At 34.1% G+C, this 18924-nt stretch overlaps 1 protein-coding gene across 12 annotated transcripts in view; it reads left to right on the top strand.

Moving 5' to 3' along the window:
• Positions 1-18924, top strand: part of OSBPL8 (oxysterol binding protein like 8) — a 176213-nt gene that overhangs the window by 49504 nt on the left and 107785 nt on the right. For 10 of the 12 annotated variants that reach the window (XM_081309168.1, XM_081309175.1, XM_081309164.1 and 7 more), the window contains one exon: positions 7033-7141. In XM_081309168.1, the coding sequence (XP_081165294.1) occupies positions 7033-7141 (109 nt within the window). Of the gene's footprint in view, positions 1-2340; positions 2466-7032; positions 7142-18924 lie in introns of those variants that run through there. The other 2 variants (XM_081309172.1, XM_081309165.1) reach the window with 2 other exon arrangements.

Raw genomic sequence — 18924 nt, 5'->3', positions numbered from 1 at the left:
GCCCTTCTTGGACTATTCCCTGAAGATCTTAAAAGAGCGTACTACAGGGATACTGCCATATCGATGTTCATAGCAGCACAATTCACAATTGCTAGACTGTGGAACCAACCCAGATGCCCTTCAATAGATGAATGGATAAAAAAAATGTGGCATCTATACACAATGGAGTACTACGCAGCAGTAAAAAATGACAAAATCATGGAATTTGCAGGGAAATGGATGGCACTAGAGCAGATTATGCTTAGTGAGGCTAGCCAATCCCTAAAAAACTAATACCAAATGTCTTCCTTGATATAATGAGAACAACTAAGAACAGAGCAGGGAGGAATAGCAGGAAGAAAAGATCAACATTAAACAGAGACATGAGGTGGGAGGGAAAGGGAGAGAAAAGGGAAATTGCAAGGTAATGGAGGGAGACCCTCACTGTTATACAAAATTACACATAAGAGGTTGTGAGGGGATCGGGAAAATTAAACAAGGAGAGAAATGAATTACAGTAGATGGGGTAGAGAGAGAAGATGGGAGGGGAGGGGAGGGGGGATAGTAGAGTATAGGAAAGGTAGCAGAATACAACAGTTACTAATAGGGCATTATGTAAAAATGTGGATGTGTAACCGATGTGATTCTGCAATCTGTATATGGGGTAAAATTGGGAGTTCATAACCAACTTGAATCTAATGTATGAAATATGATATGTCAAGAGTTTTGTAATGTTTTGAACAACCAATAAAAAAAAAAAAGCTTCAGCCGTGTGTGATATGGTTGTGTTTATACTTTATATAAACTTGAATGTGTATATGTGTATAAAATATAATAAAATAGTTATTAAAACACAATCCATAAAATAGATATACATGATCAACAAATATATTTGAATTTTACAAATAATAAAAAAGTCAAGTTAAAAAAAAATTAAATACTTAAAAAAGTCGTTTTCCTTCCCAACTATTTGGAATCAGATCCTGACCTTGCTCTTGCTAGGCAAATACTCTACCATAATGCTAACTTTCCAGCCCTAAACCTTTTTTTAAAAATCCAAATCAGAGCCAATTGCCTCATATTTTGTGACTTTTGCTTTATATACTGAATTCCTTATATATGTGGTTTCAATACTATTTTCTTCATGTAAAACTTTTGAGAATGATCTGTTTAAAATATAATGTGCTTATAATTACAGCAAATCGTATCTCCTCTTATGATTTTACTGTAAAATCAAACCCTTGCTTAAAAAAATCATTTGAGAAACATCTGTCTGGCATTCGGTGCCTAACATTTTATTGGACTTTTATCACATGTCCACCACTAAGAATATAATACATTCATGTCTTTAAAAATTAAATGTGCTCTCAACACTTCCCTCTTCATTCTGAGACTTTACTCTGCTATATTATTTGTATTCTGTCAACATCATATATTTTTCATATAAAAATAAATCATTCTTAATATATGCTACCATTTCTGCAAGTTATGGGGAGTGATATTGTATGAGATTCTCTCCTGTTACTGGAGAATCAAAATATGATCTTGTCCTAACTGTACTTCTTATATCCTGAGTCACAAAGGTACAATAAAAGTGATTTTGTGTGCCCAATTCCTTATGTAGCCTGGCTAGACTTTAAGAGAACAAAAAATTCGGGGGAAAAAATCGTTCAAAGGCAATAATAATAAGAAGATAGTCCTATGGAGAAGAATTCAGAAGCTAAGATCAAAAAGTACAGGGACATGCTGCTTCAGGAAAACAATAAAGAAAATAGACATATTGTGAGTAAAAGAAGAAGCTTACTTTAGGGTTCAGGCATATACATAACGGAACTAAATAGGAGAAAAAGTGTGATGGCAAGTGTTAGACTCACCAAAAGATTCCTTTAAAATGCCAGCAGATATAGCTTACACCTACAATTCTAATCTGAAACATTACAACAGGATGACCAAAATGTGCTTTACTACTGTTTTAATAAATATAGTTTCTCAGGCTCATTTGTTTACATGTTAGCTATGGCTACTTTCATGCTACAACAGCAGAGGTAAGTAGTTGCAGTAGAGATCCTGAGGCCTGCAGTCTAAAGTAAAACCTGTTTACTATCTGGCCCTTTATAAAAACAGTTTGCTCACCTATGTGCTACATGGATGTACTATATCTGTTTCCCCTTAATAAATGAAAAATACCTAACAAAAATATTTCCTGCTTAGTCATGTATTGTGGAACATGGGGAGCATACCACTGAAATGTACATGACTAAAAGTCTTTTTTGGGTACCAGGAATTGAACCCAGGGGTGCTTAACCACTGAGACACATCCCTACCCCTTTTTATTGTTTATTTTGAGACAGAGTCTCATCAAGTTGCTTAGGGCTTCAATAAGTTGTTGAGACTACTTTGAACTTGAGATCCTTCTGCCTCAACCTCCTGAGCCTCTGTGATTACAAGTGTGTGGCACTGCACCCAGCTGACTGTCTTTACATCAGGTACACACGCTTAAAAGTATCAAAGCCTGAATATTTATTAAAAAAACATTAAAATGAAAGATGACCAAGGAGAAATTAATTCATTTATAATAATCCAACAGTCCTTTCCCATTGATACCTAAAAATAAAAGGGTACAATCTTGCTAGAGAAACACCTGGTAGGCTTATCTGCAGATTATTCATTTGTAAATATGAATGGACACTAAGGATCACTAGACACTTGTGGAAAACAGCATAAAGGGGAAGAGTCAAGACAAGGGAAGGAAAATGACTTCAGAGGAAATGGGATTTCCTGGACAGAAGAGCACTGAGCAGTAGCTACTTAAAAGAAAATCTGACTATGTACTAAGTCTCAAAAGAATACTGCAAACATGAAACAAGAATAGACAGACTAATGTTTAAACAGGGAATTCAGAGTTTTAGTTTAAGAAAAAAGTTAAAAGTCAGTGGGTGGACTGAGAAATGGAATGGTCTCAAGTTGGTAATTGGACAAGTTGGTGATCTAGGAAATAAAGTTGCTTTAGGATGTAGTACACAAAAATACAAATAAATGAGATCGGGAAATATCAAACTGAAACCCAGAAACATGGAGGCCCAACATATGCTTAATAAAAATTCCAGCAAGAAAGAAGAGAACATGGAAAGGAAGAAATAAGTGACCAAAGAAACTGAAGAAAACTTCCCCGAAGTGGAGAGAGAACTTTGAATTGAAAAGAAATCTTTGAGAACCAATAGGATTAATCAAGATGAAACACCCATTGATAAAATCTCTGTAGTTTGATACTTAAAATTCTCCCTATTCTAAATGCTGCAGTGTGGATGGAAAAGTAATAAATACCACAGTGTGTATGAAAGAGTAATAACCATTTTTTTCTTGTTTAATACAGTAGGATAGGTGCACTTTGCTTTTTATGAATGATTCCACAAAGCACTCGAGAATAGAGATACATTGCCAGACTTATGTTTTGGTATTAAATGTTGGTTACAGTTCTGTATTCTAAAATATCAGTTCCTTGGTAGTGGTGAACTTCCATACAGTGCATTTCCCCTAAGCATTTTGCTTTTCTCTGAGCTCCCATAGTACTTTCTTCAAATGTCTTTTTTAGTATTTGTATACTAATTTATTTCCATTTATATCTAATCTGTTTAACTGAATTTTTTTTTGATAAATTCAAAAATGGGTTAAATGTTAAGGTGAGATACATAAACCTAAGAAGTTCTGAAATCCATCCTTTGCTATCCATTCTCCACATGATCTAATCTAGTCTATGGCTTTAAATGCCAACTCCCAAATTTTTATCTCAATATAACAACTCCCAAATTTTTATCTCTAGTTTAGACACTTTTTTCCTGAGCTCCCAACCCTTATATCCAACTGTTTGCTCAAAATATCCAGTTGAATGTGGAATAGATGTTTCAAACTTACTCCCTAAACTAAATTTCTAATCCATGTCCTCAGCCTTAGCCCTTTAAAGAAAAAGCAGCCTTCCCTATGCCATTTTATGACAGTTAGTCCTTCTAGTCATTGAAACCAAAATTCATGTTCATTCTCAATTCCTTTTTCTTTCATACTCTGAGTCTATCTTTCATAAAATCTTCAAAATACATGAAGAATTCTACTACTCTTCAGTATCTTTATTGCACTCATCTTCATGCTGTTAATACATTGTGTTTTTTTTGGAGTAGTGCAATAGCGTTTCAGCTGAACTTCCAATTTCTACTCTTCTCCCATTGTAGTTACTGTCAACACATCTTCTGCTCTTCTCTTAGCTTACAATGTTCTGGTTACATTTCTCCCTTGATATTCCTCAAACTTACAAGTTATACTCGCACCTTAGTGCTTCTGCACTGGCAATTCCCTCTGATTATTTTTATTCCCTCTGAAAAAAATTCCCTTATTTCAAGTCTTTGATCAGAGGTCACCTTTTCAATGATCCACCATGACCATTATTTCTATTTAAAATTATAATCCTTTAATCTCTGGTTTGTTTTAGCCTGCTCCCCACACCCCTTCTTTACTTTTCTTCCTCCACCTCTTTCTTCCTTCTTTTTTTGTCATGCTAGATTTAACCCAGGACCTTACATATATTAGGCATAGACAAGTGCTCTGTTACTGAGCTACACTACCAGCCACTTTTGGTATTTATGTGTGTGTGTGTGTGTGTGTGTGTGTGTGTGTGTGTGTGTATGTTTGTTTGTTTGTTTTGGAGTACTGGGGATTGAACTAAGGGGCACTTGATCACTGAGCCACATCCCCAGCCCTATTTTGTATTTTATTTAGAGACAGAGTTTCAACTGAGTTGTTAGCGCCTTATTTTTCCTGAGGCTGGCTTTGAACTTGCAATTCTCCTGTCTCAACCTCCCAAGCTACTAGGATTATAGGTGTGTGCCACAGTGCCCAGCTTATTTTATTTTGAGAGATTTCAATAACATGTCTAGGCTGGCCCCAAACTTGATCCTCCTGTCTCTGTCTCCTGAGTAGCTGGAATTACAGCTGTGCACTACAGCACCTGACTGCACTTACTATTTTCTCATATATTATATAATTTACTAATTTGTATATTCTTTGTCTTCCTCTCCTAGAATATAATTTCTATGAGAGTAGTATTTTGTTTTTTGTTCATTTTGCTCATTGATGTATTCTAAGTATAATACCTAGAGATGAATGAATTGCTAAAAGGAAATAGGATGAGAAAATTGGTAACAGTTTTTGAAGTAGAAACTTCCTGAGGAGGTTTTCTTTTTGTTTTTAATACTGCAAATTTCTATAATGTGTCTCTCACTATTCAATGCTAATTTCAGTGTGTATCCCATAAACATAAAGTTCGATTATCTGCTGTTTCGTATTTTATTTGCTCATCTAGATAATTGAGTTGATAGTATTGGCTCAGTGCAATAAAAGTTATTAAACATCTACCTGGAATTAAAATTGGATAAATTAATAAAATGCAGTCTCTCTCCTTAAGAGAATTGGTTCATGAGAACAAATAATTACAATGTATTGGAATAGATACAATGAGGAAAGCCCTCCTTAAAATTTCTGAAACTGAAAGAGTAGTCTCTTGGGCTAATCTTTGTTTTTTAATTTTTTCTTTTAGTTGTCAATGGACCTTTATTTAATTTATTTATTTGTACGTGGTGCTGAGAATTGAACCTAGTGCCTCACATATGCTAGGCAAGTGCTCTACCACTGAGCTACAACCCCAGCCCAATCTTACTGGTTCTATCAAAGCAACCTAGTGCCATCCCTCCAAAGGGCTGCAGCTTTTCACATTTGCAGAAACTGCTCTTGGAACTCTTGACAAATGACTGAAAGTCTACTGATTAGATGGCATGGCTTTTGTTAGGTGTTTTAAAGGAGTAATTATGGAGAGGTTATTGGAGGTGTTTGCATCCATATAGTTACTACAGGTATTCAAGCTAGGAATTTTGTTAAAAAGTTGAAAAGAAAAAAAAGACTTGGAAAGAGAGACTTCTAAGACTTTTGGAAATAAAAATAAGTATAAAAGGAATATGTATGCATGGTAAACACAGAAAAATGTGAAAACAAAAAGTCTTTTATATGTTATGTTGTTATTTGCTTTTTCCACCTAACATGTCATAGTCTTCTTTATAGTTTGGTATATACACATCTACCTTTTTTTTTTTTAAACCGCTATTCCATTTTATTTCTGTAATATAACTTAAGGAAGTTCCTAACAATCGACAATAAGATTGTTTCTATCTTTTTCTCATCTATTACTTTGTTGAATGTGTTTAGAAATCTCTGTACATTTATTTATCTGAGGGAAAATTTCTATTGAAATTACTGGAGGAAAGCATAGGTATTTTAAATTTTCCTCCAAAAATATACAGAGGACCAGTAGAAAAGAAGAGGAGGAATCAAGGGGAGAGAGCAGAAGAAAAGGGGAAGTGTTGGGAATGAAATGGAGCAAATTATTATGTGCATATATAGATAAGTCACAGAGAACCCCACTATTATGTGTAATTATAACACATAATAAAACATTATAAAAATACCTACTTCCCAGGGAAATTTTATTAATGGGATGAGTGGGAGCATTGAATGTGGTACCTGGCACAGCATGTATGCTTAATAAACATGAGTTTCTTCATTCTTTCCTCCAAAATCAAAATCAAACTCAAACAGTTATCCTCCAAAAACGTCATTCTGATTCATATTCTCATCACAATAGTGTATGAGAATATCTTCCATGTTGGATTTTAGCATACTTTTTAGTTTTCACCAATGTAATCGTGAAAAATTAATTTTATTTGATTACAAGTAGAGTCAAATGAAATGATTTAAGTATCTTTTCAAGTTTTAGACAGTTTCATTGGTTTGACATTCTTCTTAGTTTTTCCTGTTCACTTGGACTGCTTTTTTTTCTGTCATTTTTCTCTGAACCTTTACCATTCTTCAAGTACATATCCTTTTTTGTTGTTGTTGTTGTCAAGAAATTTCCCATTAGCAGCCTTAAATAATTTCTCCCATTTTGTGTACTTAATAGTTTATATTCTACTTAATAGTTTCATATCTCTCCTAATCCATGTGATTTTCTTCTAGGATTTCCAGACTTATAGAATGGCTAAAGATTAATGGAAAGAGAAGCATAAATCTATCTTCTTCCATTATGGAGGCAGGTTTGACAGATGGAGAACCTGACCGAACTTCGGTGAGTAGTTCAAATATAGCATAAGTATACCTGCGGCTGTAAAGCATTTCATGTAAGCCTTGATTTTGTTCTTAAAATGTATTTAAAAAAAACTTTTAAAAAGTATTTTAAAAGTAATGGTTTAATCCCTCTGTTGATATGAGAATTAAAGATAGTTTAAAGCTTGTTGGAATGTAGTGTGTTCAGTTCTCTGATATTTCTGCTCCATCTCCTATTTTCCCTACCTTCCCAGCCATGTAGTGCAGAATGCAGCCCATACTGATATAATAGTTTGTGTTATTTTCTTCAAAATATTTTTTGTCTTTAGTGAAATCAAGAGAAAGTTAGCAGTTTAGGAAATAAAATACCTCTAATTTCAAGTTACATGGAGCTGTGAGCAAGCAGATTGAATGAAACAGTTAAAATAAGAATTAAGGCAATTGCCATGTATATATTTTTTCAAAATATTTTTTCAGTTGTAGATTGACACAATACCTTTATTTCATTTATTTAATTTTTAATTTACATATGATGGTGATGCATTACATATGCATTATATATGACGCATTACAATTCATATTATATAGAACACAATTTGTTCATATCTCTGGTTGTATGCAAAGTATATTCATACCAATTCATGTCTTAACATATGTACTTTGGATAATGTGTCCATCTCATTCCACCATAATTTCTAACCCTGTGCTCCCTCTCTTCTCCTTCCACTCCTCTGCCCTATGTAGAGTTCATCTAGAGTTCTTCCCTTGTTCCCCCTCCCTACCCAACATGAATCAGCCTCTTCATATCAGAGAGAACATTTGGCATTTGTTTTTTTGGGACTGGCTAACTTCACTTATCATTATCTTCTCCAACTTCATCCATTTACCTGCAAATAGACTCATATGATTTGCACAAATTGAATCAGGAGGATATACACAATTTAAACAGATCAATTTCAAGCAACGAAATAAAAGACACCATCAGAAGTCTACCAACCAAGAAAAGCCCAGGACCAGATGGATACACAGCCGAGTTCTATAAGACCTTTAAAAAAGAACTAATACCAATACTCTTCAATTTAATTCAGGAAATAGAAAAAGAGGTAGCACTTCCAAATCTTCTATGAGGCCAACATCACCCTGACTCCAAAACCTGACAAAGATACATCAAAAAAAAGAAAACTTCAGACCAATATTTATTATTTTTTAATGTAGTGCTGAGTATTGAACCCAGTGCCTTATATGTGCAAGGCAAATGCTCTGCCACTGAGCCACAATCCCAGCCCACCATGTGTATTTTTTTTTCTACAAAAAGATGAAAGTTTAATAAACATTGCTATTTGTGATCATGATTGAATTATATTCTGAAATTAAAATAAGCAGGGGTAGTGGATAAGTACATATTACCTATAAATTTTTAAAAATATACCATTAGGATAGATTAATCGATTGGTCATTGTACAAAATGATTTGACTACAGAATAATTTTGTTTTCAATTATCTTGTGAATTTTGAGTGATTCCATTAAATATTGATTTATAGACTATTAGAAATATTTTTGTTACCTAGAGTAAAGTGCTTCTCAGTAGTCAACTGGTAGCTTTATTAATTTGTTAGGTGACAGGTTCTTTGATAAATCTATGTTGTTGGAGTAAGGCAGAGGCTAACTTTCTGTCTTTCAGTTTGCTAGGGAGATGAGAGTTAATATACTGAGGTGTTTATAGATTTTGATGTAGTGGATGTGCTTTGTTCAGGCTCCAGTGTACAAACAGTTTAATGAGTAATAGCAAAATGCAGGTTTGCTGACTTGTATTGTTCCCAACCTTTTTGGAATTTCTGGTTCAGATGTTTTTTGGATGCTTAAGTGATCAAAAGAAAAGTTAAACTTTAAAGTAATCATTTGTTAGTAGAGAATAAAATGGGAGTGAAGATAACTTATGATGATTATTTTCAGAGTAACTATAAATGGAAAACTGATGGTAGGTTATTTCATTTTTACTGTGATTTCAGAAAAGAGTTAAGAATAAACCTTTTCTTTAGAACATGATGTATATTTTTTTATTATAAACATCATCTTTTTTAAAGCAGATGGACTTTCTTTAGCTAAAATAGTTTGATCTGCTACTGATAATAAAAATGTCAATAATAGGACTGGGGGTGCAGCTCAGAGATAGAGTGCTTGCCTATCATGTGTGAGGTCCTATGTTTGATCCCCAGCACTCAAAAAAAGAAAAAAGTCATTATTAATAAGAAGTTGGCATTTTCTAAGAGTATTATTTATTAGACTGTCTTCATAATAGCCATTAAAGGCAGATATTTGTTTATCCCCACTTTCAGAGATAGAGAACTAGGCTCAAGGATCTTATCACAACTTAAGTGGCAAAATTGAAGTCAGTCTGTACTGAATAATATACCACTGAGATGATGACTATATGCCTGTCTTTCAGAATAGAATCACTTGGATGTTAGAAGCTTTCTCAGATTTGAATTCAGATTTTTCTTGACAAGAATATAGATGGTGCTTTGTATTAAATATATTCCTTATCTTAAGAAAAGTTGTTACCAGAGGAAAGTTAGCAAGTGACTAAATTAAATATCTTGATACAGGGGAGCTGTATATTATAAAGTCTATTAGAAGACAAATTTTTTATTGTATTAAAAATTTATTATACAAATGACTCCAGAAAAGAATGAAAGTTTTTAATGAAACTTTTTAATGAAAGTTTTTAATGAAAGTAGTATTTTATAAAGGACTGAATTGAGGGAATATTTAAGATCCTAATTGCAACTGAGTGCTTTGAATCCAAGGTTTTTTAAAGTGTAATGAACTGCAAAGATGATTTAGTTCAGCAATTCCTAGAACTTCATCAATGAGCATCTTACTAATGAGCTTAGATGATCCAATCTCTTGAAACTTTGATTTTATATATATACTAGGTTATTGATGATTACTCAGATTTAGTGATTATAAAGTAAGATTGATATATTATTAGTGTTTACTAAAAACTTTAAATCATATTCTAAGGAATCTGGCTATAACATTGGGCAAAATTGTGGAGCTTGTATGTGTGTACATGTAATTTAATGGAATTCTGTTGCTATTTTTGTTTTCTTTTTATAAATACTATTAGTTTAGCTTCGTCATTATTTTAGCATATATTTATTTAATAATTGATTTATTTAATAATTGATCTTTAAGACATTCATTCAAGTCCAATTATAAATTATCTATATGCTAATTACTAATCCTCTTTTAAATTTTACCATTGGTCATTATACTAGTTTCCTATTGCTATTGTAGTTTAAAGCAACACAAATTTATTATCTTAACAGTACTTGAATTCAGAAGTCTAAAAGAAGGGGGTTGGCAGGATTGTGTTCCTTCTAAAGGCTTTGAGAGAGAATGTCTCCTTGCTTTTATCAGTGTTTAGAGGTTGATTTCATTCCTTGGCTAATGGCCCCTTCATATATCACTCTAGCTTCTGGCTTTTGTTTTCACATTTCCTACTTCTTTCTTTGACCCTTTGACCTCCCTTTTATAAGGACCCTTGTAATTACATTGGGCCCACTGAGATAGTGCACTCAGATAATCATACAGCCGCTCTATTTGGAGCTCCTTAATTTAATCACATCTGCAAAGTCCCTTTTTCCAGATAAGGTAACATTCACGATTCTAAGGATTAGGATGTGGATATCTTTGGGAGACTATTTTTCTGCTTACAAGAGTCAGTACTAACCTCTGGAGCAACCCACTCTATTGGAATCGGGTCATATTGCTGGATAATTCAAAGTTTTGTATGGCATCTCGTCTTGAGAGTTGCCAGCTTGATTGAAGTCATAAGTTATGAGAATTCTTAAGTTTAAGATATCTTCCTCAAGTAAAATAATAAAATGCAAAAATTTTAGTCACCAATTTATTACCTACATACTCATTCTCTCATATTAAAATAACTTCATCTTACTAATAGCTGCTTGCTAACGTTTTATATTAAATCACATGGTCAGTTAATTGAATAGAGACTAATTTTCTTGAACTTTTTGTTATGGAAAATATCAATTAATTTTAATTATACTGAATTAAGAAAATAGGTGGTCTATTATAATGTAACCTCATATACCTGTCACCCATCTTCAACAGTTTTCAACTCAGGTCAGTTTTGTTTCATCTATGTTCTCATTCTCCCAAATCATAATTTTTTTTTTTAGCAAATCTTAGATATGATTTTATTCAAAAGTATTTTGACATATAGCTCTAAAATACAAGTACTTTTCTTCAAAAATTCAACCATAAATACATCATTATCCCTAAAAATTAAACTTCCCTGATTATCTCAAATATTCTCTTTATAGTATATTGTCATTTGTCTTGGTTGATATGTCACTTAGGTCTTTATGAACCTTTTAAGTCTCCCTTTCATGTGTTTTAAATATTCCTTTTCAATTTATTGAGAAACAAAGTTATTTGTTCTTTAGAGTTTCCTATAATATTGGCTTTCCTTTTATGGTTATTATTTAATATATTCCTTGGTTCCCTATATTTCTTGCAAATTAGAGTAGGATAGTAGAGGTTTGGCCACATTCAAATTCAGATTTTTCTAGGCAAGAATACTTTATAGATGGAATTGTGTATAGTTATCAGGTAGCATATAATGTTGATTGTCTTCCTGTTATAAAAGCAATCACATATATTCATTGCCTAGATCTTTTAATTCAATAGGTATGTAAATTAGTATCCTAACTGGCTTAGAAAAAATGAGGACTTAAGAGAATAACTGTGACTGCTATTTAAGCAAGAAAGCAAACCAACCAACCTACATTTTGTTAAGTATTTTGTTTTCTAGACTGTTATTCTTTCTGCCATTTTACAACTTTGTTGAAACTTCTACTAAAGGTGACATTTTAAAAAGATGAAAACAATTTGATGGGTATACTTTATGTTGTATTTTGCATGTATCTTCCTTAACTTCTGAAAGTTAGTAGTACTGCATTATTTGTAATTGAACTTTCCAAATAGGCACTAAAGATTCTATTTTCTTCTTCTTTTCCCTCCTCCTCTTTCTTTTCTATCTCCAACTTCCATTGTTCTTATTAGAAGCTTGAAAAATACAATATAAAAATCTGGCAGGTATATAATGGGACTCTTCAGTAAATTTGGGGAGCTTAGCTGGAGAAAAAGTTAGTTTTGAAAAAATAAGAGAAATGGCCAGTGGTTTACACAGTGTATTAGCAGAATTCCTAACCAGAAATCTTATATTTCCAGTTGCTTGGGAATCTTCTTAAAGTATGTTTCTGGGACTCATAGACTTCCAAAAACTCTTTCAGAGAAATCTGTGAGGCCGAAAGTATTATCATAGTAATACCTTGGTATTTTATATCATTTCCTTTCAAAAATTTCTCTTATAAGTGTAAAATACAGTTTTCCAGAAAATACATGAGTTGTGGTGATGTCATGATTTGGTTGGATTGTGTCCTTGTAAATTCTTAAATTCTTAGTTTATTTTTTCTCCTAAGGGGTGTTTTTATTTTTAAAATAAGCTTTATTTTAGAACAGTTTTAGTTCTACTGAAAAATTGTAAAGATAGTAAAGGGTTCCCATATACCTCATACCCACTTTCTCCTATTATTAGCTCATATTGTTGTAGTACATTTGATACAATAATGAACTCATTTTATATTAACTGTAATTCAAACTTGATTCAGATTTCCTTAGTTTTACCTAATCTCCTTTCTCCATTCCAGGGTTTGATCCAGGATGCTCTATTACCTTTAATACATGTTAGGGTCATGTTAGGGTCTTCTTTTTTTTAATTTTAGTTTTTTTTAATTGTTGATGGACCTTATTATTTATTATTATTAATTAATTAATTAATTAATTAATTTATGGTGCCTCACGCATGCTAGGCAAGTGCTGTACCACAGTGCCAAAACCCCAGCCCACAGGATATTCTTGGTTATGACAGTTTGTCAGACTTGTTTTTACTAAACCTTGATAGTTTTTGTTCTGTTGTGGTATAGGGATTGAACCTAGAGCATAGCCTGAGCTATATTCCCCAACTCAGCCTTGACAGTTTTGAAGGGTACTGGTTAGGTATTTTGTACAATGCTTGTCGTCACGTATTTTTCTGATGTTTTTTTCATGGTCAGACCAGGTGTAGTGGTTTTAGGTTGAGATGATCAATAATAAACTTATTTCCTATGTTAAAAAAAGTTCTGATCCAAGTAAGAATCAAGACTTGATAATATCTAGAGTAGTAGAGCAACAGTCTATGCTTTCTGTATTTGGGTTACTGTATTTATGTGAAGAGAAAAGAAAAGTTTGCACATTTACTGTGTGCTGTGCCCTAGGCTTAGTGTCTCACACATTTTCTCATTTAATGTCTCTATAATACTGAAACATAGATATTCTCTGTTTTTTAGAAATGAATAAACTGAGACTCTGAATTTGATTAAGTTCTCCCAGGGAGTGGACAGTGGTAGGGTTTAAATAAAAATACTCTTGATTTTGTTACTGCCATGTGAAAAGGCTAATATTTTTGTCACAAACTGATCTATATTATGCCTAGCCTTTTAGGCATCATTTTAAAGTTTTGATATTCATTATCTAATATAATGTATACTTTGAAAATATGTGATACATGATCTATTTTATTTAATCCAAAGCTTTGTTCTTCTGTAACTAATTTTGACTTTTCTATCAGGGGATGATATTTTGGCTTTTAGGCACCATGTAGTTGCCAAGACACGAAGACTTAAACTGCATTCTTATGTGTGGTAGATTTATGGGTTGTTTTAGTCACCTTTTTTGCTGCTGGGACCAAAAGACCTGATAAAAAGACCTGATAAAAGACCAGTTTTAGAGGAGGAAAAGTTAATTTGGGGCTCACAGTTTTCAATGTCTCAGTTCAAAGACAGTCAGCTCCATTATTCTAGGCCCAAGGTGAGGGAGAACATCATGGTAGAGGAAAGCAGCTCAGAACATAGAACTGGGAAGCAGAGAGACTTCCCCTCTCTCTAAGAACAAAATGTGTAAGCCAAAGGCATGCCCCAGTGACCCACTTCCTCCAGCCATACCCTGTCTGCCTATATTATACTATACCCACCAGTTAATCTCTATCAGGGGATTAATATACTGATTAAGTCATACTGATTAACATACTGATTGAGTTAAAACATAGCCCAATCATTTCACCTCTAAACTTTTTTGTATTGTTTCACACATGAATTTTTTTGGGGGACACCTAGTATCTGAATGATAACATGGGTCATTGAGGCTAATATTTCCTTAATATTATTAGCAGTCTTGCCTGTGACTTGATAGAATTCGGTATGGTCTACTTAACAGTGAATTATTAGAATATGATCTTACAAAAAGAGGGTATTTTTTAGGCAGTTCTTAGACCTTACCTGGTATGACTCTGATGTGATAATATGGTTTTTGTTGTGCTGTTATTTTATAAACCGTCTCAGGCAACTATGGGTCATATTTAGAGGAAAATGTTTTAGAGGAGGAAAAGTTTATTTGACCTTTGGACATGAAGTCAAAGTCCAGAAAGATAGGTTTAATTCTTTAGTGCACAGTTAACTTTATTCTTTTTTTCATAGTCCTGACTCATTTTAGAATATAAGTTCATGTACCTGTGTAAAGAATGCAAGGAATCAAGGAAAACAAAATTCCAAGGAAGATAAGTTCCTCAGATTGAAAATCAAATTGATTTAAACATGTCACAGATTAAAGATTATACATGAAATGTTCATGTACCTGAATTTCTCATACAGTTAATCTTTAGATCTTAGCTGGTATGACTCTGATGTGATAATATGTTTTTTTTGTTGTGCTGTTATTTTATAAACCTTCTCAGGCAACTATGGGTCATATTTAGAGGAAAATGTTTTAGAGGAGGGAAAGTTTATTTGATCTTTGGACATGAAGTCAAAGTTCAGGTTTAATTCTTTATTGGACAGCTTTTTCTTTTTTTCATAGCCACAGATGTTTCCAGCAGTCTCACTACATGAATGCCATTAGTTACAAGTGAAAATCATATTCATATTGATTAAGCTGAGCTTCTCTTGTGTATGAAGGTCTTGAGGAAGAGGCTGGTTTAATCATGGCAAGAGACCACTAGTACCAGAGGAAATATAACTCAGACTCCAAAAATTAACATTCTTATTTTATGAAGGACTGTGTTATTTTTTAAAAGTTGAGAGAATTACAAGCAATGTAATTAGTTCGTATGATGGCCAAGGACTAATAGTGGAAGTAAATATGCGTATGCTATGGATTACTACTAAAGATTCTTAGGATTGAGTCAACTTTCTATTTTGAATCGTTAGTAATAACAGCATTTTGGTACCGTAATGGACCTCATAAGTAAATTTAAAAAACTAAATTCAGTATTTATTCAAGGCCACTTAGTAAATGGTGATAGTTAAGCTAATAACTCAGATTCACTGTTTTAATCCATATTAGTTCTATGTATATCATATTAGTCATGCAAAATGTTAGGTTTGTAAAGATGCACCATATTAAGTCTATAGATACAAAGATGAGCAAGACTTGTTTTTTGAGAATTTAAATGATAAACAAGCAGAGGAACTCAAACTATATATAAGAAATTCTTCATTAGGTATCAGGATTATTAAGTCTTTTTTCCCCACTGATGTATTTATTAATTTAACATTGTTGAGAATGTCTATAAAGTGCCAGGTTCTCTTCTGGTTTTAAGGGGTTCATCAGTGAACAAAACCGGCAAAATTCTCACTCCATTGGAATTAATATTTGAGTGGATAAAAACAAAAACATATATACTGTGTTAGGTGATTACTGATGTGATGACAAGTGAAGCAGGGTAGAAAGGATAAAGAGTAACAGAACAGGGATGGTGTTATTTTCTGGGAATATGAAAGTCATCTGGTGCTATAGCTTTTTTTTTTTTAATTTATTTTTTTATTGGTTGTTCACAACATTACAAAGCTCTTGACATATCATATTTCATACATTAGATTGAAGTGGGTTATGAACCCCCAAGTTTACCCCAAATGCAGATTGCAGAATCACGTCGGTTACACATCCACAATTTTACATAATGCCCTATTAGTAATTGTTGTATTCTGCTACCTTTCCTATCCCCTACTATCCCCCCTCCCCTCCCCTCCCTTCTTCTCTCTCTACCCCATCTACTGTAATTCATTTCTCTCCTTGTTTATTTTCCCATTCCCCTCACAACCTCTTATATGTAATTTTGTATAGCAATGAGGGTCTCCCTCCATTTCCATGCAATTTCCCTTTTAGGTGCTATAGCTTTTGAGCACAGTCCTACAGAATTTTTTTTGGGGGGTGAGGTGGGGTGGGATACTAGAATTGAACTCAGGGCCACTTAACCACTGAGCACATCCCCAGCCCTATTTAATATTTTATTTACAGACAGGGTCTCCCTGAGTTGCTTAGTGCCTTGCTTTTGCTGATGCTGGCTTTGAACTTGTGATCCTCCTGCCTCCCCAAGCCGCTGGAATTATAGTTGTGCACCATTCTGCCCGGCTCTATGGAATGTTTTCTAAGCAGAGATAAAGTCAAAGTGTAGAGCTTTCGTGTCTGTCTGTTGGACAGACTAGGGAGGTTAGGCTTTCTGTGTTGGGTTAGGGCAAATGTGAGTGAAGGGCCCTTCCACCTCCTCAGTTAGGAAGATGGAGGTACATATTCAGTTTTACTAGGAACACTTGGAGCTCTGTGGGCTCTCTTCTTCAGTCCTTCCTGCTAAGAGAAGGATGTGTTGAAAACACAGGTGGAATATCTGTTTTTCATTCCTGGAGTAGGTCAGGAAAACCCTTACAAAGGATGTGATGCTTTTTATTTGAGATAAGAAGGATGAGTTCACCAGGAGGATAGTTGGGAAGACCCTGAGAAGGGTGTAGCTCAGTAGAGGTTGAAGTGGGAAACCAATTTTAGGTAGTAAGAGGTGAATTGAGCACTTCAAAAAATCTATTCAATTGAATCATCTGGGAAGAGCATGTTGAATAGGGAAGAGATTCTAGGATGCATCCTTGGGGAATAACAGTCTAAAGCAAATATTAGGTGAAGGGATCCAAGCAGACAGAGGGAAAAAGGAGAGAAAATAGCTTGAAAACAAAGGAAGGGCAGAAACTTGAGAAAATAAACGGTCAACAGTGGCAAAGAGAATGATGATTTAGACTGAACTGGGGAAAGGTCAGGTTGTGCTAGACCTGAGTTGTTTCAAAAGGTGGCTACTTACTACATGTGACTAAGTTAAATAACATTAAATTTAAATTCCTTTCCTGTTTTTTTTTATTTGTTTTAAATGACTTTCTTTTTATTTATTTATTTTTTTTTAATTTTATTTTTTTATTGGTTGTTCACAACATTACAAAGCTCTTGACATATCATATTTCATACATTAGATTGAAGTGGGTTATGAACTCCCAATTTTACCCCAAATGCAGATTGCAGAATCACGTCGGTTACACATCCACATTTTTACATACTGCCATATTAGTGACTGTTGTATTCTGCTACCTTTCCTATCCCCTACTATCCCCCCTCCCCTTCCCTCACATCTTCTCTCTCTACCCCATCTACTGTAATTCATTTCTCTCCTTGTTAATTTTCCCATTCCCCTCACAACCTCTTATATGTAATTTTGTATAGCCATGAGGGTCTCCCTTCATTTCCATGCAATTTCCCTTTTCTCTCCCTTTCCCTCCCATCTCATGTCTCTGTTTAAAGTTAATCTTTCTTCCTGCTCTTCCTCCCTACTCTGTTCATAGTTGCTCTCATTATATCAAAGAAGATATTTGGTATTTGTTTTTTAGGGATTGCCTAGCTTCACTAAGCATAATCTGCTCTAGTGCCATCCATTTCCCTGCAAATTCTATGATTTTGTCATTTTTTATTGCTGCGTAGTACTCCATTGTGTATAGATGCCACATTTTTTTTATCCATTCATCTATTGAAGGGCATCTGGGTTGGTTCCACAGTCTAGCTATTGTGAATTGTGCTGCTATGAACATCGATGTGGCAGTATCCCTGTAGCATGCTCTTTTAAGGTCTTCAGGGAATAGTCCGAGAAGGGCAATAGCAGGGTCAAATGGTGGTTCCATTCCCACCTTTCCCAGGAATCTCCATACTGATTTCCAAATTGGCCGCACCAATTTGCAGTCCCACCAACAATGTACAAGTATACCCTTTTCTCCACATCCTCGCCAGCACTTGTTGTTGTTTGACTTCATAGTGGCTGCCAATCTTACTGGAGTGAGATGGTATCTTAGGGTGGTTTTGATTTGCATTTCTCTGACTGCTAGAGATGGAGAGCATTTTTTCATGTACTTGTTGATTGATTGTATATCCTCCTCTGAGAAGTGTCTGTTCAGGTCCTTGGCCCATTTGTTGATTGGGTTATTTGTTATCTTATTGTCTAATTTTTTGAGTTCTTTGTATACTCTGGATATTAGGGTTCTATCTGAAGTGTGAGGAGTAAAAATTTGTTCCCATGATGTAGGCTCCCTATTTACCTCTCTTATTGTTTCTCTTGCTGAGAAAAAACTTTTTAGCTTAAGTAAGTCCCATTTGTTGATTCTTGTTATTAACTCTTGTGCTATGGGTGTCCTATTAAGGAATTTGGAGCCCGACCCCACAATATGTAGATCGGAGCCAACTTTTTCTTCTATCAGATGCAGAGTCTCTGATTTGATATCAAGCTCCTTGATCCATTTTGAGTTAACTTTTGTGCATGGCGAGAGAAAGGGATTCAGTTTCATTTTGTTGCATATGGATTTCCAGTTTTCCCAACACCA

This window comes from Spermophilus citellus (assembly GCF_964194105.1).
Source record: "Spermophilus citellus genome assembly, chromosome: 10".
NCBI lineage: Eukaryota > Metazoa > Chordata > Mammalia > Rodentia > Sciuridae > Spermophilus > Spermophilus citellus.
Note: the sequence above shows the minus strand (reverse complement) of the source record. Positions and strands in the feature narration are given on the sequence as shown.